This window comes from Ammospiza nelsoni, chromosome 8, assembly GCF_027579445.1.
Source record: "Ammospiza nelsoni isolate bAmmNel1 chromosome 8, bAmmNel1.pri, whole genome shotgun sequence".
Lineage (NCBI taxonomy): Eukaryota > Metazoa > Chordata > Aves > Passeriformes > Passerellidae > Ammospiza > Ammospiza nelsoni.
In genome coordinates, this window is record NC_080640.1 from 10,845,577 (window position 1) to 10,861,977 (window position 16,401).

General features: G+C 40.7%; 1 protein-coding gene across 3 annotated transcripts in view; it reads left to right on the forward strand.

Moving 5' to 3' along the window:
* SORCS1 (sortilin related VPS10 domain containing receptor 1) overlaps positions 1–16,401 on the forward strand; it is a 257,123-nt gene that overhangs the window by 167,013 nt on the left and 73,709 nt on the right. For all 3 annotated transcript variants that reach the window (XM_059477096.1, XM_059477098.1, XM_059477097.1), the window contains exons 5-6: positions 592–665; positions 14,438–14,502. In XM_059477096.1, the coding sequence (XP_059333079.1) occupies positions 592–665; positions 14,438–14,502 (139 nt within the window). The remainder of the gene's footprint in view (positions 1–591; positions 666–14,437; positions 14,503–16,401) is intronic.

A 16,401-nucleotide genomic window follows, 5' to 3' on the forward strand; every position in this document is an offset into this window, starting at 1 on the left:
CTGACCTTTCTCAGGCTGGTTTGGTATTTATCATTGGAAGATTTTCTGAAATGATTGATGTATTTGAATATTGTTTGCTTAACCAGATGAGGAGAGGGTGTCACGTTATTGGTAGGAGAAGGACGAGAGCAGAGGGAGAATCACACATTGTTTCTTTGGAACGAGTAACTTGTGCTGTTTCAACTCATCCAGTCCTGCAAGGGAGGTCCAGACACGTTAGAACATTTTTTTGGTGCTAGATTGACAAAAGTTCCTAAGGATGGCACTGCTAATGGGAAAACAATGTTCTTCTGAACATAATACTGAGGAAGGCAACTGGATGATGAATTTTCATTCAGGGCGGGTTGCTGGGTTTACCCATAAAGTGATCCCTCAGGTAACACCAGTTGTGTCCCAAATCACACATCTCAGTATTCTCTGTGCCAATAAAAGGTACCACAGACATGTTTCATCTGCCTCAGGTGTCTCTTCAAGACTGAGATGAATAAAAGTCCAAGGCAGTATCTCAGAAGTGGTGAAGGGTTTTTCAGGTTAATTTATCTGGTATCTTTGTGTTTCACAGTGATTCATGACTGTTTGTTTTGTCCACAGTTATTCAGTTCTGTGGAGTTTGGCAGAAGATGGCTGCTTCTTCATGAGGGAGTTACACCCAACAGGTTCTACTGGTAAGAGCAAAACCCTCTTCCTGATTCCCTTGACACAACTTCCCCACACATGCAGAGGTGCTGGAATGAAGTCTTGAAGGCAGTGTGGCTGAATACAGTCTGTACTGCCGATTTGTTAAGATTAATTTAGAACTGGTATGAAAGGGGCATTATGTGTTTATACAACATTGGAATAGTGGGCCTTTGATCTAAGAGTCATGCAGAACTGAAATATGCTGAATAATAGTCTGAACAAAGCACTGATTTAGGATGGGAGTGAAGAGTTCAGTCTGGTCCTGCTACAATTGAGGGACAAAGCCTGAAGTCTTGGAGGACACCAGCATTTCTGCCACAGATAGACATCTTCTAGAGGCTGGTGTTGTGCTTTTAATTACTGTTAGACCTGCTTAGCCCTTGAAAGTGAGCATGTTTCCACCAGACAGAAATCAGTGTAACTTTGACTTACATGGAAAAGAAGACTGAGAGATGAAGAAGACACTGGACTTTTTATTTCCCTGCCAACATGGTTGTATAGTCCAAATCAAATATAAGTTTTTTTTGTGTTTTGTGTTTGAAAATTATGGGACTTCTCATCAATTCCTTATGGAGGCATTAGTCTGCCTGTGAGCAGAAGTGAGCTTGTGTCCTGTGAATATGCCTTTAGAAGAAAAGCTTTTGGTGAAATAGTAATCTTGAAATTGGGAGGAGCTGAAACAATGATTAAAATGAGACCAGCAGGGTAGTTTCTAAACCATAAATTTATGTCAAACCCACAGGTTTTGAACATAGCAAGATTCATGAGTGGTTCAGTCAAATATTTTCTTTTAATTTATAAAAGAAGGAAGAGCTCTAGGTCAAATTTACTTCTACAGTTGAATTTATATTTGGTCTGCAAAGGATAGACCAGAGATTTTGTTTGCTGCTTCTGCTTTTTAATCCTTTCTCAGAACCTGTGTTAGCTGAAGCTAATGCAAGCTAAATTCCATTTCTAACTTAAATTCATTGCTGTGGGAGTGTCTGTACAGTCACATGTGTGTTCATATCACTGTTTCTTTCCTGCAGGATTCATAACAGGGTCTCAAAATATCAGATGCAAACACAGAGCTCTACACATCATCTGTTTTTTTCTGGGCTAATAAAAGCAAAAAGTCATAGAAATCTGGGTACCCTGTCATTGAGACATCCAACAAAATTGTAATTGCTGAAGGGGCTCAGAGGGCTGAAAGGACTGTTCCTGGACACCCATGTCTTGTATAGTACTCCAAGTCTTTTGAAGCTTCCTGTCATTGCTTGCAGTTCTGGTTTATTGTGAAATGAGCTGATGGATGCCTGTAATAAGAAAAATGATCAAGTTGTAATTTTCCTTTTCTGTGGAGCTCAAATTTGAAGGCCTCTTAGAACCTAACAATAAGAGGCAACTTGGAGCTTCAAAGGCAAACAGCAAGTTAAAAGATGAAGAAATGTTCCAACCACTCATACAATTTCCCTACAGCCATTCACAAAGCGTGAAAATGCAAGCCTGTATTTTCACCTTGAACAGAATGCCCCTTGCAGAACACACCTCAGTGTAAGCTAGATTGTACTTTTGCTGTCAAAAGTGAGAATAATACAACTTGTGGAGACACCATTGCATCTCATACTGGCATATTTATAATGATCCTAGGACAAAAAATAATTTTAGCTGGAATGCTATGGACAATGTCAGTCTTCAAGCACATCCACCGCAGAAAGCAGCTGTGCCTGTGTGATTGAGAGCACCACAGAGAGCAGAACTTTAATATGCATTTCCATTCTGTGCAGCCAGGTACTTGAGGATCCAGCAGCACTGAAATGCTGAATCAGAAGGGAAGCCCTTTGCACTCCAGCCGTGGTCACAGTTGGCAAAAGGGAACTGGGGCCTAAGAGGATGCTGAAGTACAGCTGAAATCCAGATTTCTGCAGCACCATCTCTGTAGCCAGTGCTGGTGTACAAGTTGGGTAAAGCCTTGCTCAGAGCCCCATGATTTGTTGTTGATTGGGCTTTTAAAATTTATTCTTGTGTATTTTGGCTTGTATCCAGAGTGTAATCAACCTGAAAAATGAGAAGACTGACTTCACTTTTTCTTAAGAACAGAAATAAATAGTGAAGTAAAATGTCCTGAAGTCGCAACTTAAAGCAGAATGTGGGGATACTCTCTCCTGTTCCTGGTGCTTTCTCTAAATCAAATGGCTTTGAAGGGATTAACCAGGACACAGCTGTACTGGGTAAAGAATGAGGGAAATATTTGGTATCTAAGGAAGGCTGAGGAGTTTCTTTAGTACAAATTGCTTCCAGTAGTCTCTAAGCTAGGACTTCTCTAAAATTGGAAGACACAAAGCAAGGCCTCTGGCATCAGCCCTTCCTGAGGCTGCGTTTAGTTACGCTGCTTGTTTTGACAGGGAAGTTGCACCTGGAAGGCCTTTTTTCTTTCATCAACCATTCAAACCTTTTACATGGGTTTGAATGGTTGATGAAAGAAAAAATGCATTTTCCTGATTGCTCACTGATATTTTCATTGCCATTTTAGCTTGTCGTGTTGTCTTGTAAATAGCTTTTGGGTCACTCAAAAGTCTTGTGAATAAACTCCACTGAGATTGCTAGTTTTAGTCTTGAGAAGGCTCTATCTGCAAACACTGCCAGAGAAGCTGTAGTGTCTTTTACAGCTGCATTTCTTGTATCTGTTGGCAAGAGAATTTTCTTCTTTATTTGCTTATTTTTGGTTGTTTCTGAAACACCTCTTCCTCCTACCACTCCAGAGAAATTTAAACCCCTGAAGAAAAACAGTCTGATGATCCTTACTACATAACTCTGAGAAAACACTCTGTAGACACAACTCAGTTCCTTGTAGGCCACATGTACTTTTTATTCTTTCATCCTCTGTTTCATGAAGACAAGACATTAATATGGAAACAAAATATTTTTTATTCAGAGCTCTTCTGTTCCCCCTTTTCATTCTTCCACCTGGAGCTCCAAGTGATGCCCTGACATCCACATGTGTGATGAAAGAGGTGTAGTGTCACTCTATGAGAAGAAATGTCAGGTGGGAGATGAGCAGATGAAGTCAAACCTTTAAAATGAGGGGTGACTAGAGACTTCTTGGCTTAAAAACGTCCATCAAAAACCAAAATAAAACAAATGTTGGAAAAAGAGATCTGTAATTTTCTACCTCATTAAAACATTGTTAGGACACACTTGTGGCTGGGCAGGTTTTAGTGATGGGCTGCTCTGACTGACACCTCTAATAATTTCTGTAATTTGATTATCTCACATATCTGTGTGCATAATCTAGGGATGTGGAAGAGGTGTACTGAAAAAAATGTACTCCCCTCAGAAAGCCAAGCACATATTTATTGTGTGTCTGGTGGAGACTTGGAAGAATCCACATTGCATACAGGCAGTGTATGCAGTGACACAGCAGTTCTGTACTCTATCAGCAATTTTCATGTTTGTTATTATTTTTCCAGTAGCTTCTTGAGATTTTGCTGTTCAATGTACTGTGACAGAAAAATGCATAAAAGTTATCAAAGTACTTTGTAATTCTGGAACTGTGTGCTCTGTGAAAATACCCTAATTACTAGGAAGGAGTATTCTAAGCAATATTAATTCAGCAGTGTAATACAGAAACAAGTTGATATACATGGATTATTGCTGATAGCACAGTGTTTACTAATGTAGTCGGCATTAGGGAAAGAGAATGCAGTAGATCCTCGTTAAAAGAGTTGGCTAAAAATGCTTTATTTAAATACTTATGGGTTTATTTTTGTGATACTTGGTGAGTTTTGGTATACACTCCTATTGTGGAATTTTGCTGGTGTAGATGCTGGTTTGTAGTGAATACAAATGTGAACACTATTGGTGAACCAGTTGCCCTGGGAATTATGTTGCTTTTTTCTTCCTTTTTTAGAGTGGTTCAGTCATCTAGTCAAAGTTCAGTTGTGGTACTTTGTGACTTGCAAATCCAAACATCCATGGCCAGTAGTTGCAGAAAAACTGCTCAAAATGCATGTAGTCCTATATGGCCAAAAGATAAATTTGTTGGTCATTAAAGCCAGGTTCTTATTCTAGTCCTCAGATCAAGTCATGCCTTCCACCAGAAATTATTTCCTTAAAGTCAGTAAGTCATTAGAGCTGGCCCTAAAAAAAAAGTAAGAAAAAAAGTTTAAAATATCATTAAAATTTGTCAAAACATAATAGTTTTTAATCAAAATGAGGTGTTTTACTGAAAAGATTCTCCTCTAATTCTAACCAAAACTTAACCTTGAGAAACTTGGAGGGGGAGGAAAGGAAAGAAATAAAATCGAATAATAAAAGTGTCTTAAAAACTAACATAAAATGGACAATAGAAAAGCCCAACCAGTAAATTAGGTCATCAGATTACAATCATTATCTCTACCAGTGGTATTGATTTTATTTTCTACTTGAGTGTTGCACCCAGACAAGCAAGTAGGAGAAATACAAAAATAATAGCACTCCATACTTCAAGAAGATTGGAAGGCTGTAATAACAGGAGGGCAGGAGCACCTCTCCTGTGAGGCTGAGAGACCTGGAGATGTGGAGATGTTCAGTCTGGAGAACAGAAGGCTCTGGGGAGACCTTAGAGCACCTTCCAGTGCCTGAAAAGGGCTACAAGAGAGCTGGAGAGGGTCTTTTGCCAGGGGCATGGAGTGATAAGACAGGGGGTAGTGGCTTCAAGGTGAAAAAGAGCAGGTCTAGGTTAGATATTGGAGGAAATTCTTTACTTTTGGGGTGGTGGGGCATTGGCACAGGTTGCCCAGAGAAGCTGTGGAAGTTGGAAGTGTTGAAGGCCAAGTTGGATGGGGCTTTGAGCAGCCTCATTCGTAGAGGGTGTCCCTGTCCATGGCAGGAGAACTGGAACTAGAGGTGATCTTTAGGATCCACTCCAACCCACACGATTTGTGATTTCCAGTAGCATCACATGTCCACAATGTTTATGATTCCCTGAAGAAATGAAAGGAGATATGTCAGTTTGGTAAGAGGTGTTGCTAGGTCTCCTTTTATGTTTTTCTGAGTATGAGCAGAAGAAAATGGAGGCAAACACTGTAAAATAGTAAGCCAACCAAACTCTTCCATCAAATAATACAAAAATATGCACACACACTGAAGGGGAGAAAAGCCTGTAAGCAGCTGGGAGGACAGATAAGTAGATAGGGCTATATTTGTGTTTCTTTTATGAGTAGTAGCAAAGAAAGTTAATCTTCACAGTGTAATTATAGAGTATATAAATTTTATTTTTCAGAGGAGGCTGGAGACTGTATTTTAAAGGCTCTGACGGTGTTCACTGGAGCAGCTGAAAGAGCTGAAAATCAAGGGGATGAGGTGTCAAAGCCCTGTTAAAAACTTCATTATATTCAAGCACTTGGAGCAAGCTGGGTGCACTGTCCCAGTGTTTCTGTCTGTTCTTGGCTTGGTGAGATTTGCACGCCCACCCAGGTGGGCTGAGGCAATTTAAATGCCTCAGTGCCTGGGCTGTTTACAAATGATGCTGTGTATGGCTGAACAAGACCTTTTAATCACTGCAGGGCAACTGCTGGAAGCTGATGGGAAAGATGCCAATCAAAGTGCATTGTGACAGCCTGTCCAGGAAATCATCCACTTGATCTAACACACAAGCCTTTTTCAGTGAGTTGAAGGGAGGAAATTAATTTTAAAATGTTTTTTCATAGCTTAAATGTGGTGGTTATGGGTACATGCCAGAGAAACCCACGACAGTTTTCAGCAGGTGTGAATGAAGTAAATGCTCATCTGATTAAGCCTTTTGGGACCCAGTCTGGTTGGTGCATAGGTTGGTGTGTTTCAGTTTTCCCAATTCAGCAGCTATTTCTTAAAAAATCACCCAGAGATACTTTATAAAGGAGTACAGACTCCCATGAGCTTCAGCTTTTCTACATCACCCACTTTCCCTCATTAAAGTTCTGCAGAAGTAGGCAGGCATCCATTCACCATGTTCAGAATCTTGGTTTGGGGGCTGATCAGTAACAGGAGCCTGCAGTGCTGTGCAGGACCCTGGAAGGTGTGTCAGTCTCCAGCAGGCATTGGAATTAGGAGCTGCTTTCTCTGTAAAGGACAGACTTTGACAAGGTGAAGCAGTGCACAGGTAAATCACCTGTGGATTTGTCTGGGTCTGTGTCAGGAAGGTTGCACTGCTCTGTTCTCTTGTATGTTTAATGAGCAGCACGCTGTGCTACTTTCCTCTCCTGCTCTACATGACTTGCTGGCCTCCTCCAGAGCTGCCTGGCTGGGCCACAGCACTGCAAGGTGGGAGAGACATTCCTTAACACAATGGGAAATTGTGATCCTATTAGCTGTACCAGCAGAGAAGCTGTAAATCAGGTAGGTTTGGTTCATGATACCAAGGAGGGGAGCTCAGAGGCTGTAACTAGAGGGTACTTTCCTCCTCCAGCTTGAAGTCTTAAGTTTCCTACAATATATGTAAAAGAGATATAAGGCTATCTTAAAATCAGGATCTAGTCCTGGTTAACTGAATTTTATCCACTTAGTTTAGATCCTCATTTTAAGACATTCCTCCCACCCTGTGTTACCAGCAATAGGCAACTGCCTCCTGAGAATTTGCATCCATCTATTTCAGAGTTTCAGCTAAGTTTCCTCTCTGGAGCATCCCACAGAGAGCTGTCGCAGGGGAGAAGGCTTCCTTTGCTGCTGCCCTCAAAGCTGTGGGGTATGTAGACAACAGAGTGTGGAGAGTGTGGGTCATTATGCACTGGGGCTCTGAAAAGTGGTGGGATGGTGAGAGTAAAAGTTACTCCCCACAGCCTGAAAGTCTCACCACTACCCCCAGTTACCGACTCACCTATTTCAGTGTCAGGAGCAACAACCACCTGCTTTTCTGGGTCAGTGCTGTGAGGTGGCACAATTAGGAGAAGTTGGGCTTTACTCACTGCACTTCTGTTTTCTGTCAGTTCTAAAGAAAGGGTGACAAACTGACTGAAGCAAACCATAGCATGGATTTAGCCCAGTGGCTGCCAGTTGAATTGCACCAAATTGTATCATTTCGTGTGATTGCACCATGTGGGAAAGAATAGTGCAGAGATGTAGCAGGGAAAAACTAATTAAATTATGGTCAGGGGAGGTTTATTAGCCAGATGTAAAGAAATGAATTGCTGATTTATGGCTATCTGGAATCTGTCCGTGTTTCTAAAACATGTCAGGAGGATGTGGTTGGGAGATGTTAGAGCTGGAAAGCACTCTTTAAAGTATGTTCCAGGAATAGTAAAATCTGTGAAATTTCACATAATAGGGAGTGAACTAAAGAAACCACAAGAATTGCCTCCCACACTCTGCTCCCTGGGGCAGATTCACTGACCTCTGCAAGCAAAAAAAGGAACAGAGAGTATCTGCAAAGTCCTCATGGAGTCAATATAGTAGTAAAAGAAAAAGGAGCCTGGAGGACTCTCAGCTCTATTTTTGTCTCTGCCACATAGCAACTGTGTGATCTTGGTCAAATCAATGAGGCCCCTGTGCTCTTGACTAATCAGTGAAGTTTATCTATAAAGCTGAGAACAAAAATTTTCCTCAGCCCCTATTTCTAACTTGGTGTTCTTGTCTTGTACTTTTCCATAGGTCTTGAACAAATCAGTACCATGCAGGGAAGGTTACTTAAAGGTTGATTGTCAAGTGCTTTTGTATCTTTGGACAAAAAGCTCCCTGTTCAGTGCTACATGTTACTATTTTTGTGAATGGAAATTAGAATTTAGTGGTATAGAAACATCAGTGGGACCAAAAAATTGATGCTGCCGTGGACAACATGAGCATCATCCACTGTTGTTGTTGTTTTCATTCTGTCCTTCAAAACAAAACCAGTAATCTGCCATTCACTGAACTGGAGGAAGGTGCCAGTTTTTTAACATGAAGTGACAGGATATGTCCAGAGGCAGTGGAGGAGCTGGTTTTGCATTGGCAAGATTTACGATAAGGGATTCGCATGAGTGCTGAGGCTAAAGGAAGATAAATCCCTAAAGGCAAATTCTACCAATAATTGAATTACAAAGCCGTTATCATGTGCTGAACAAAGCAACTTTATAGCTTTATTGTGACAGGATAAAGCTTGTTAGAATATTTATGCTCATAGGACAACTTTGGCATAAGGATCTCTAGGAGTACATTCCCTCTTCCACATGACTGTTGCAGCTAGTTAGTCTTTCTGTGTAACTCAGTGTATGTGGAGATGGGGATTTGCTCAAATTGGGACTAGGAAGAGGGATTGCTGAGGTCAGGAGGCATCTTAGATACATAGCTTGTTAAGAACAAAGCCATCTGTGGAATGCAGCTGAGGCACATAAGCATTTTTCATGCTGAGTAGTCAAACTGGATTTTCCAAGCAATGTCACTTTTCTGTTTGGCATTGCACTGCAGCCACATCTGAGCTACTCCCACTCAGTGCTGATAATCTCAAAATGGCCAGAACTGTGTGGATCTCATTCCATCCACCTTAGTGGAAACAGGCTGTTATGTCATTTGTCTGCCAGCCTTTGCTGCATGAACAAGTCATACCTGTTTACCCCCAAAGCAGGTGAGGTGTGGGCGTGGGCACAGGAGTCCTAATTCGGCATTTGGTCACTTCCTCTGAGACATGGAAAAGCTGTAGAAATCCTCTGTGTCCATATAATGAATGAGGGATGTTCACACTGGTTTTGTCTGTGAAAAGGGCATGGTAGGATTTGGCATTCTGGGCCATTTGCATCAAAGATCCTGTAAAATAACAATGTCTGCTACTGCCTGTCTTAAAAGATGTTTGATGTTGGCTGCTGTGAGCATGTATGATACAAGAAATACATATGAAAAGATTGCCATTGAGTTTCTTGTGTATATAGTCCCAGATACAGTGTGTCTGTGTCTGAAGTCAAGCATCCAGAACCAAAGGCACCCAAAGCTGCTTTCCAGAATGCACAAACCCCTGAGACGCAGCCCTTATTGTCTGGTGTTTTGAGTTCATTGTTTATGAAAAAATGGTAGTTTGAAATTAGGTGCAGCAAGTAGCTTTTGCTTTCTTCACAATGATGCCTTTTTGCAGTTCTGAGTGGTCTGACTGCATTGCAAGCCTCATCAGTTCCCAGCATCCATAAACAATTGCTTTTGTCCCTAGAAGTGAAAAAAGATAGAAGAGGTGGAAACCCCAGGATAACAGGGTCTCTATTGAATTTTCTTGGCTCAGAGGAGCTGACGGGCCAAGGAAGCCAAGGTTTTAGAAATGTTTCAGACAGAGAAGATGGCAAGGGGTTGGTCACTGCAGAAATATGCCAACTAGCATTTACTGTGCTATGGGCAGTGCCAGGCTGCTTTTGTTTAGTTTAGCCTAGTTCCAAACCAGGGGATGATTTGGGGTCTTTTCCCTGTGTCGCTTCTCACGGTGGATGCGGAATCTGCATTCAGAGCAATTACTGTGCTGCAGCCAGTGCTATCGATTTGTGAGGCTCTCGAGTGCAGATAACTACTTAGCAGGCTTGATAGTGATTAAAATTTTAGGAAGCAACTTTGCAATAGGACCGTGGGGGTCCTAAATTTTTCAAAATGTAAGCATCTTCAGTGTAAAGGCAGTGGGATCACTGCCTTGCACTCTCTTTGGCTTTTCTAAATCCTCCTTTTCCCAAAAGATTTTCTTTTCTTTTTCTTTTCCTTTTTCTTTTTTTAAAACATCCAGACAATTATACCAACAAAACACTTGAAGTTAATCACAAAAATACAATAAGCACCATTCAACAGTAAGCCTTGCAAGGATATCCCTGGTGTCCTTAAGTTTCTGGGAGTATTACAGAAAGCCTGAGATTAAAGGGACGGACAAAGGACATGCTGGCATTTTACCACAAAGTGAAAACATAGACTGAGGCAAGAAGAAAAGTTTGTGGGTATATGAGTGTTTGGTCTTTGAGAGCAGATGCTGAAAGGGAAGAATGGGTTTGAGAAATATGAGAAGAAAGCACTGCCAGCATAGAGAACAGAAGTTGCTCAGAACAGGGAATGGCTAATTTGGGACTATTGTTTGTTTTTAGAGAGATTTCTGAGAGAAGTCAGTAGCAGAGGGGGTCCCAGAATGTTGTTGATGTGTTCCCCTGTTCTTTGTAGGGTGCTTGGTTTATCAGCTGTTGAGCACACAGCACTGTTCCTCATCTACCTTGGGAAGCAGTGCATTGCCCATGTTGCACTGACCATGTGCACACAAGATAATGAGGTACAGTGGGCACTTGCATTAAGTTACAAACACTGAGTTGGAGGCTTTGGTGCTCTCCTGGGCCCATCCAGCATGTAGTTTCCTTCTTCCACATGTGAAGCTTGTTTTTTTTTGATCATCCTATCTTTGGTTTAAGAACCTTCCAGTCTGGTCAGAAATGGAATTTCTTTGTAATCAGTTATTCATTCTTTTTTCATATTGACACCATGGGTTTAAAACTGTTACTTAATACTCAGTCTTGTAGAAGTACATTGACTTTCTCAGCTTCTAAGGATAATGCTTTTGGTTTTTTCCCCAGCCATGAAGGAGACAAGAAAACCCTCTGATAGACTAGCGGGATGCTTGGTAGTGTTGTGATTGATTTGGTTGACATACTGAAAATTCAGGAATTCTGATATACATCCTACAGTTCCTAGCACCTTTTTTCCAGTAGATGCTTTAGGAACAGATTGTCCTATGGATGTGAAAGGATATGTCTGTCTTCCTAGAGAGAGTGTGTTCTCAGGGGCTGCACAACCAAAAGCACGATATTTATCTCCTGTATATGCTCACTGTGGTCAACATTACATTTCATAATGTCTCCTAGGCTTTTATATGTTCTAGAGTAAATAATAAGGCTGATGTAAGCTATATAAAACATTTCTCAGAAAAAGGACTGTTCAGGACATTCAATTACCCCTTTAATTGCAATCCATATTTCATCTGTAATTTGTGTTTTTAAAATTAGATATTAAACATATTTCAGGTCTGTTGTGTTTCCTATTTTGGGACCTTTATGTGATCACATGTGAGTGTCTGTAGTGTGGGTGTCCAGACATCTTAAATTCAATGGAGAGAAACAGGCCTTTCCAGGAAAAATTCTCACAAAGTCGTATCTAACACTGTTCAGCTGATCCAGAGTGAAAACTGCCTGTTTCATCTCTCTGCCTGCAAAGAGAGCTGAGTGGGATTAGTTAAAGCTGTACATCTGTGATGTACAGCTGGGTAAGATGAATATTACTTTATGTGGCTTTTCAGGTGGTATGGAGAGATGTATAAAGAAATAGCCTAGGGCTACCATGGAACAAGACAGCCTGATCCAAAAAATGTGACATTACAAAAATGCTGGTCAGTAAGCTCTCAGCAGAATCCAGATGGAACTGGTATGTTTCTGGCTGTCAGCTCTGTTCAGTTAATAATTATTTGAGCAGATGTGTATTTGTAGTTTTCTTGTTCTTTACAACTGATTTTTCATGTTGGCATATAATATTATGGGCCTGACCATGACCTTGTGCTGTCACAAATAAAGCCAGTTGTATATCGAAGCAATGAAATGTGTACTTTCTAATGTAGGGAGAAAGATCTGGCAGATAGGAAGTCATGGATATGGCTCTTGACTATACCCCAGATGCCCTCTTTGACTTTATTAATTTCCTCCTCTGGACCTTACTTTTCATCTTTGTCGTCACATTCCTAAGGTGCAGGGGTTAGGAGACATCAGAAGAAAGGAAGTCCTGGAGGTTTGTCACCAGCTTGTTTCAGCTGGCCTTGTTCTGTGCCCCCTTGGGACAACTGATGGTTTAATTCTACCTTGAACTGAAGCTACTACAGTCCCAATACTGGCTGAGACTAAGTAATATGCAGGTGATTATTTTCAGGGCTTGAGGGATCCAGATCTTTATATGCTGCTCTTATGGCACCTAAAAGTTTGATGTAAATTATGGCTCATAAAATTGGCTGTCTTTGCCTGAGAAGATGCAAAAGGTGTTTCTCTTGGGGTTAGAATAATATTGTGAGTAGGAAATTCACAAAACACCTGAGTGCAGACTCATGTACTTGGCTGGATGAGCACCATCGTTGCACTCTTAAGAGGCAAAATATTCAAATTTGTGGAATCGATTCCTTGTTTCTTTGGAGAGTTCACATCCCCTGAAGGTGAGGTCAGGAGGAGGAATGGACTGACAAAGCTGAACTGTGTCTTCTGCAATAGCTCAGTTCCAATGATGGGCTATTCCAATATTCCAGTTCCAGTATTTAAATCCCACTTAAATAAACAAGAATAAAGAGGAGTTATGCTAGATTTGTCCTTGTGCAGATTTTTTAGAGCTGTTTGTCACTGGCATCTGTCTATCTTGAACTGAATTGTAATGAGCAGGCCCCACATTTTGGCCCTAAATCTGCTGATCATAGCAGGCCTAATAAAAATGCCTTTAGAAAGTGCTTCCTTCCCCCCTCACTTGGTGTCAATTGTCAGGAAGCAGAGATTTTAAGTGGAAGTTGGATGTTTAAGGAAATAACACCTTGCCATAAACTTTATTAAAAATGGAGAAGAGGTAAAAGCAATGCTGGTTCAGAGTATTTTCTGAACTTCAATCCCCAACAAAGGAGAACGGAACCTTTTCCAGCTAGTGAATTGCTATATATTTTGTCAAGCAAAGGTAAGGATTAATCAGGACACAGTCTTGTTAACATTTTTATAATAGTTATTAGTTAATGCACATGATGATTAAGTACTGGAGGTGCCTCTGATTGCAGTCAGTGGGAACTGAATTAAGGTCTAAATCACTGTTTGAATCTCTCTTCTGATTTCCTGAAAAATAATGAGGGTTTGAAGAGAACATCTAATTTTTCTATCACTGGAAATGAATGTGTGTGTTCCTTCATGCTTCTATTAACTAGGAGGTCAGGCAGCTGACAAGAAACTGGTTGTTTAACCCTCAGCTTTAATCCAAGATTGTGACTTGGGTGATAGGATCAAGACCAGAAACAAGGCAGGTTGTCAGAGATGCTGCTGAGGCAGCTCTACAGTGGGATTGGCACCGAGAGCAGTCGTGCATCATTCAGGCTCTCCATCAAACCACTGCCCATTTGGAATCTTCCAGGGAATTGATGAGGCCACCAGTGCCAGTCCAGGGGAACCTCAACAATGGAAGTGAAGTTTAATTCCATAAACTCCTTATTTGCAGTGCTCAATGCCTTTACTTTGTTACTTGGTAATTCAGAGGGAACAAACAGTGATTTCCAATGTGACACTTTTATTAATGGAATACTGCTTTTATTAGATCAGAAGTGATAAAATGTCTCAGGATAAAATGAGGTTTTAAAACTTCTTAATTAATGAGGGAACATTGATCATTAAGAGTGTCAATTAAGCAAATGTGCATAAAATGTCCAATATAAAGGAACAGCTATAATTAGTATGCTGGCAAATACTATTATCCCATCAATTAAAGTCTTCTGTATTCCACCATGAACTGAAACGCATCCTTCTGACCAAACAAGGAGAAACATCAAAATTTCATGTGCCAACAAGAAGAGGAATGAGTCTCCAGGTGGAAAGAAGCTAAGTAAAGGGGTTAGAAATAAAGAACTCATAAGTACAATGGCATTTATTAGATAAAATAGTAGAATTTCTTTAAAATATTCAAGTTCATAATAGGAAAAAACTCCAAAACTATTTCAAAATTATAAGTTCTTATTTGTGAGTATGATTTTATGTCCAGCTAAACAGTATCTCCTTTGAAAGCAATATCTCAGAAATTCATGGTATATGTTGTTTTTAATGCCCTTGTCTCAATCTGCCTTTTACAGGTCTATGATGGGGAATGGAAGAGAGCCTGACCTCGTGCACCTGGAGGCAAGGACAGTGGATGGCTGTAAGTACATCAGCTTCCAAATATTGTGGTATTCTGGGCACTCCTCATATTCTTGTAACCATACAACACAACAGTAGAAATCTCACTTCTTTTAGTGATTCACTCATGTAGTACAAGGAGTTTGGCTGTTCCAATTTAGGTCTGTCAGAAGAGAAGCCTTTCCAGCAAGGCAAAAAGTTGGGTTAACCAGGCTGTGAACATGGTAAGGAGGAATAGGTGATAAGCTGTAACCCGAGTTACTACACACAACACTTTTATTTCTTCTTACATGGTTTTTATTGATGGGAGCATGACACTGAAGAGAAGTTCCTGGGTCATGAAGTCTAGCTGCTGTTTGTTCACACAGTACATAGCATTACCTTTTTCATAGCTTCATAGTTTTAGCAGACCTGGGATACTCTGCCTTAGGTGCTACCTTTGAAAAGACCCAATTAGAAACCTTTTAATGACCAGTCTGAGTGTGCTCTTCACTGATACTGCATGTCCTGCCATTGTCCTTCACTTTCATCAGCTCCTTTCCCTCTCTGCTTTGCCTCTTGGGGTGTTTTTTGGGTTTTTTTTCCTATTCCAGGAGCCTCCTTTACCTGCAGCTCCAAAATATTTTCCTAATTGGCTGTAAATTCTCTCAGGCACACTCAGCCCCCTGCTGGCCTTTTCTCCTCCCATCCAGGCTTTCTCAGGTTTATCTTTGAGCTCCACTGCCTTTGCAGATCTTTCTCCATGGATTTCTTTTCCACAACATTGAATTGCCTCAGGCAGGCATCACACTGAATGCCCAGCTGCCAGAGATCCAGTCATTTTAATTCCATATTGTTTCCTCAGTAAATAGCAGTTTTCCTGCAACATAACAGGAAGGTTTTTACCATTTGCAGTACAGAAGTATTTATAATGCCTTCAATTACTTACTTTTTAAATTGATAAAGTTCCCCCTTGAATTGTACCCTCACATGTAGTGATGCCATTTAAGATGTGCATTTTGTCATTGGAAAATTAAAAAATATCTGAAAATTTAATTGTAAGGTATTCTGGTTTTTAACTTAGGAAATTTAACTGTAAAGAGAACTTTTTTGGAATATGAATTTTGATAGTTGTGATAGAAACTATAAAGTTTTAAAGGTCTTTTCATTTCAAAAGATGTAGGATTAGTGACAGTGAAAGAATGTGTTATCTCTATTTCTTATCATTTGTGATCTATGATTATTATTTCTCCTCTCAATTTCACTCACTTGATGTGGCAGCAAGGCTGGGAACATGAGGCTTTCTATTTCTTGGGGCGTGCTAAAAGGAAATATTCTAACAGGGCAGCATCTATTTCAGCACAAAACACTACTGTTAGAAGTCATTAAAGTTGAGGTCATTGAGATGAAGCACTACACGTGTTGTTTAGGGAGTTGTGATGCATTTGAGGGACATTCATCTCCCAGCGGGCAGAGAACAACCTGAGTGCTGGGCTCTCCTTGCTAGAACACGAGTAACTCTCTATCTCTGCTCTCTGATTATGGTCTGTCTGTGCACTTAATTTATTGTGCTTATGTACATGATGTAAAATGTTTGCAAGGACCAAAACAAGAGTTCCTCAGCAGGCATAAATCAGTACAACTTCAGTGGCATTGATTTACACCTGCCGAGGATCTGGCTAGCAATCTTCTTCTTGCGCTCTCCCTACTTTTTTGGTTTTTCCCCCCTTGGGGTTCCAGAAAAGATATCTGGAACACACTGTGTCTCATCAAAGTAGGGTGCAGGTAATGATGAGCAAGCTGAGTACAGCCTGCTCAGTTTATTTCTGTTGGTGGAGACAGATTTGCAGGGCTAATCGCTGCCTTTTATGGTTTTCATCCTGTTGTGTAAGCTTTGGAGAGCACCATGCAAAATTTCATCTTGTGGAATGTGATGCTTTTG